This window comes from Scomber scombrus, chromosome 22, assembly GCF_963691925.1.
Source record: "Scomber scombrus chromosome 22, fScoSco1.1, whole genome shotgun sequence".
NCBI lineage: Eukaryota > Metazoa > Chordata > Actinopteri > Scombriformes > Scombridae > Scomber > Scomber scombrus.
Window position 1 is genome coordinate 1,927,218 of NC_084991.1, and position 5,551 is coordinate 1,932,768.

At 35.9% G+C, this 5,551-nt stretch overlaps 1 protein-coding gene across 1 annotated transcript; it reads right to left on the reverse strand.

Annotated features, from left to right (window-relative positions):
* Window positions 1-905: 905 nt before the first annotated feature.
* On the reverse strand, window positions 906-2,411 carry kiss2 (kisspeptin 2). Its single transcript, XM_062443926.1, has 2 exons — window positions 2,291-2,411; window positions 906-1,165 (listed from the first exon to the last, which is right to left on the reverse strand). Exons 1-2 carry the CDS (start codon window positions 2,400-2,402, stop codon window positions 906-908), a joined length of 372 nt encoding a protein of 123 aa, XP_062299910.1. The 5' UTR covers window positions 2,403-2,411.
* Window positions 2,412-5,551: the final 3,140 nt, after the last annotated feature.

Here is a 5,551-nt window from a genome sequence, read left to right on the forward strand (position 1 = left end):
TCATCAGAGTCATCAAACGTTGTTGGAATAAGTTAAAATCCAAAACTTTGGGGAAAGCAACAAGCAATGATGTCCTGATAGGAAACATGAACACATGATTAATATGTTAAAGTTTGTGTTTTGAATGAAATAATGGAGATGTATTTTAGGATATAACATGTGTCCCTAAGACACATGTTATGGTCCAGTGTGAATATAATATGATCATTTGTCAATTTGTTAAATAAGACAAATGTAGCGATATCAGTGTGATACGGAAGTCAGTTATGACTTTTTTTTTGAGTTCCTCTCATTTTGTATGATTTGGACAAATATACTTTTTTTTTCAGTGAACCTGGGCATTCTGTTGCCATTGTCTAAAAAACAAACAAAAAACATTAAACTCAGTCTTTCCCTGATATAAACAGCTTCTTTTTAAAAATATTTTACTATTATTAATATTATACCAAGTTGCACATTTATATATATCTTATTAATTGACTTTATATAAACCTGAATGAGGTGCATCATGTAACCTGCTGCTAAAGCACATCTGAGTGTTTAGTAATGTTGCTCTATGTAAAAAAAAAAAGCACTGCACTGCCACCTTGTGGTTGAATAAAGCCACTGTCAAAAAAAATCCTAATTTAACTTTTTGATTGTTATACTTTCCCCACACCATACTACATCTTCATTTTTTTGGTTTTAAGAGCAAATATGTCACAATGTTTCCTTCATTTATTTACTTTATTTTGAGGTTTTTCCTCTCATCACTCTTTCATTATTGTAAATGTTAAAAAAATGAGCACACACTACAGGTAGGTAGAAAAGTTTTATTCAGGGAAACATCATGAGTTATGAAGTAAAAGGCCTTCAAACACACAGGTTGATTTTTCAGCAGTGATACAGCAGAAGTCACTCATGCTTCAGGTAGGCACCTCCAGTTCTCGTGGAAACAGAGAAACAGGTGAAAATTGATCTGTCCTGGCTCTTTTAACAGCTCTTCTGTAGATGTAGCCGTTGTAGCGTTTCCCAAAGCGGAGGCCGAACGGGTTGAAGTTGAAATTGCTCCTGCGGTCGTTGCACAGGAGCTGCCTCTGGTCATCATTCTCTCTCAGGCTGAAACAAAGGTTGGGATCCTCCAGATAATCTGCAGAGCTTCTCCTCAGCGCAGAGAGGACTGATGCTGAGGAAACAGCAAGAGACTTTTAACACACACACACACACACACACACACACACACACACACACACACACACACACACACACACACACACACACACACACACACACACACGCACGCACACACACACACACACACACACACACACACACACACACACACACCTGCAGTCTGCTGCTAGAGAACATTAAGACACTTAATTCTAATTTAAAAAATAGACTAAGTAATAAAATAGACTAATTCACTTACAGTCTACTGTTTCATATATGTCAGTTTTTATAGTATAAGACTAAATTTAATTTAATTAATATATTTAGATTTTCTATAACTTTTATGATTTTAAAGTTTGTCAGCTTTGAAGAAGTTGCTATCAACAAGTGCTCTCAGTTTTGAGAATATGAATATTTAAGCTGAAAAATAATAGAGAATTGGAATTGTGAGATTATATTTTATATTTTGTACTGCCACAATATGATATTATTTATATTGTATGTTATATTATGCTGTTTTTGCTGTGCATGCACATTTATTGTATATGCATGATACATAATAAAATATTGTCTTATTTGTCATGCTTATTATATGTATGACTTTATAGCTATTTACATGCATTCATATTGACACTAAACCGCCTTAATAAAGCTTTCACTGCTGCACGTATTCTACCCATAGATTCTATTTGAACAAACATTTCCACAAATTATGGAAATAGTGTAAAGTATTTATATGATGCACATATATTAGTATATATTATTAATGCAAATACTACAGTCACACACATGAGTAAAATACAATGTAATATATTATTATATCTTGGAAGCAGATTAATGTTGGGCAGCTTATTACATTAATATTGGGTTGATCTAAAACAATAAATCAGATTTTAAGAATATTAAGATTAAGATTATTTTAAGATATTTTTCATGTCAAATCTTTATTTAATTAAAAATGAACTGCAGCTGTCAGATGAATACACTATCTTAGTATAAAATAGTATAAAAAAGAAATACTCAGATAGTACAAGTAGCTCAGAACATTACTTTAAGTAAATATTACTTTCACTGCTTTTGATTATCTGAGCCAACTAAATCTTCCAGGTTCTACAAGTCATGTGTTGGGGCAGCTTACCTCTTCCCTGTGTCCTCTGTTCAGAGTCAAATCCTGGCAGAGCTGCAGCCAGACTCCCTCCATCCTGAGCCACCATCAGCCCGCACACCACAACCAGAGCCAGAAGCCTCATCTTTGGACAGAAGACCCGCATCCTCCCTGTGTGTCTAAACAGCTCAGTTTAAAGTGTTAGTGTTCATCCATTCACACTTGTTTTTATATTCCCACCAGGTGACCTCGTGCTCCTGCGGTTCACAGCCAATCACAGCCGTTCGCGTCTCTTAGGCTGTAAATTGCGGATCCGTCTGCTGCTGAAATGCATCATTCATCAGCTCTTCTAGGAAATGTTGACAGCTCAGTTTGCTGCTGGGATCATTCACCCAGTACAGTACACAATAATGTGTGCTGGATTTTTAAATAAGAGATGGAAAAAGGGGTCTAAAGCCAGGATGGGTAATTGTAGGGTTCTGAGATGTCACAGAAAAACTGTTTTTAATTCTGCTTTTTTCTGGTTAAAACCTCCATGTGTGTAAAACACTGAGTCCATGCTGTGTCACTAAATCTCTAAGAGTTAGTGGATGATTTTAGGGGCAGTTTTGTGTTTATTAGGCAAGAAGAGAGAGAAGAGAGAGATGGAAGGATGACATGCAATAAAGGTCACCTGCACATTACATGTTGAGGGCGTTTTATAGGACACCTGAACACAGACTCAACAGATTTGAATGGAATAGAATAGATCAGAATTTGAACCCTTCCATACTGTTCATATTCTGACTCATAATTAGTCTCTACACCCATTCACTTTCATTAATTCCCCATCAGTTATTAATAAGTGTTTGATTAATCCTTCTGTTTGATTAAAATACATTCATAATTACTATTTTATGGTCCAGGAGAACTTTTTATAGAATATGATGAATACATGTTTGAATGCTGATTTTTGATTTTTTTTTAAAAGGTGTACATTTGCATATATAAAATGTGTATAAGCTGCAAAAAAAAAAAAAAAAAAAATAAGATTAACTTTATTTCCATTTTTGTATGCTGTGGGTCACATTAGGAAAAGCTAGGCTAAAACAAATGTTTATATATAAAAATGTAAAAATGGGTCAAATTGGACCCTGAACAGTATGTAAGGGTCAACCAAATACATTAAGAGAATTCTCTAACAACTCATCTTTACACAATTTCTGAATGTTCACTATATATAGTTTAATATGTTTGATTAAACTGAAATGTCTTTAGGAATATGCACAGTAAGCATATTAACTAAACTATTAAAGCTAATAAAACTGGATTTTTGTCAGGGACCCTTTAAAAGACCTCAGGATCTATAGGTGAAAATACAGAATATATCATAGATCTTAATATGTTGCATACAAAGAAGATAACGAAGAAGAAGATAACATCTTGACATCAGCTGTACACTTTACACAGTTCCAGCTTTGGTATTAATTGTTGGGTTTTATCATCTTCATTCACTGACATCAATAAACAAACACTGGATATAATGTCAGTGAACCAGGATAGATGATGATGACCACTATCTAGTGTGTCAGTGCACAATATGGATCTAACCATTTCTACATAGTCACGTCAGTATATCAACGATTGTGTCATCATGGGGAACAAGTTCAGATCATGCTCAGCTTGTTTACAGTGGGCAAATGATATACTTATAGGAGATCACAAATATGTGAAAATATCTATTGAAAGAAATATGTGGTGACAGTTGTGTGATATTAGAGAGACAGTGAAACATGGGTGCAGTGGTTAGTACTGTTGCCTCACAGCAAGAGGGATTTGGGTTTGAACCCGCTGGCTTGCTGAGGTTCTCCCCGTTCCTAATCATCAAGCTTCCTCCCACTGACCAATCACATGCAGCTTAGGTTCATTGGAGGCTCTAAATTGCCCGTATAGGTGTGAATGGTTGTCTGTCTCTATATGTTAGCCCTGTGACGGACTGGTAACCTGCCTCTCACCCAATGACAGCTGGGATTGGCTCCACCATCAGATATGGCCAGATCTACCATACGGGCAATCTAGGAAAGTACCCAGGGGCCCTTGAATAGAAAGGGGCCCTCAATGATGGGAGGAAAGAAATGTGTGACCTCTTTTTGTTTTTTCTACAGAAATGCAACACAAGGTTTGACCCATTCTCTAGATGGTGATAATTATGATCACTATCAGAAACCTAGTATGTCCAAAATGAAATATATTATTATTAATATTCCTGTGGCTCAGGGGGTAGAGCGGTCGTCTGATTCCCGGCTCCTCCAGTCCACATGTCCATGTGTCCCTGGACAAGACACTTAACCCCAAATTGCTCCCGTTGCTGTGCCAACGGTGTATGAATGGCTAGTTTCCCTCTGATGAGCAGGTTGGTACCCTGTGTGGTAGCTCCTGTCATCAGTGTATGAATGTGTGTGAATGGGTGAATGAGACATGAAGTGTAAAAGCACTTTGAGTTATCATAATGACTAGACCAGTCCATTTACCATGTCTATCTATCTATCTATCTATCTATCTATCTATCTATCTATCTATCTATCTATCTATCTATCTATCTATCTATCTATCTATCTATCTATCTATCTATCTATCTATCTATCTATCTATCTATCTATCTATCTATCTATCTATCTATCTATCTATCTATCTATCTATCTATCTATCTATCTATCTATCTATCTATCTATCTATCTATCTATCTATCTGTCTGTCTGTCTGTCTGTCTATCTATCTATCTATCTATCTATCTATCTATCTATCTATCTATCTATCTATCTATCTATCTATCTATCTATCTATCTATCTATCTATCTATCTATCTATCTATCTATCTATATCTAGCTTTCACTGCTGCATGTATTTCTGCCCATAGAGTCTATTTGAACAAATATTTGCACTTATGCAACTTATACAAATAGTCTAAAGTATTTCTATCTATCTATTTCTATAGGAAGTTTGTTGTTGATCTGTGTGTAGCAAAATTATGATTGTGAATTTTTTTCCCAGTATAAGAGTGAAGTAGCAGTAACTTAAATCTCACTGAGCCGCTACATATTAAAAGTGTTTCCCTCTGTCCTTGTAACAACTTTCATTCATCTCCGTTTCACAATCAGTTCATCACACATGACACCACCAAACCTTTCACCCCAACGTGTGTGTGTGTGTGTGTGTGTGTGTGTGTGTGTGTGTGTGTGTGTGTGTGTGTGTGTGTGCGGAGGGTAAACCTCCCCTCCTGCTGTAGGCGGGGTGGAAGTTCCTTTTTTTTTTTTT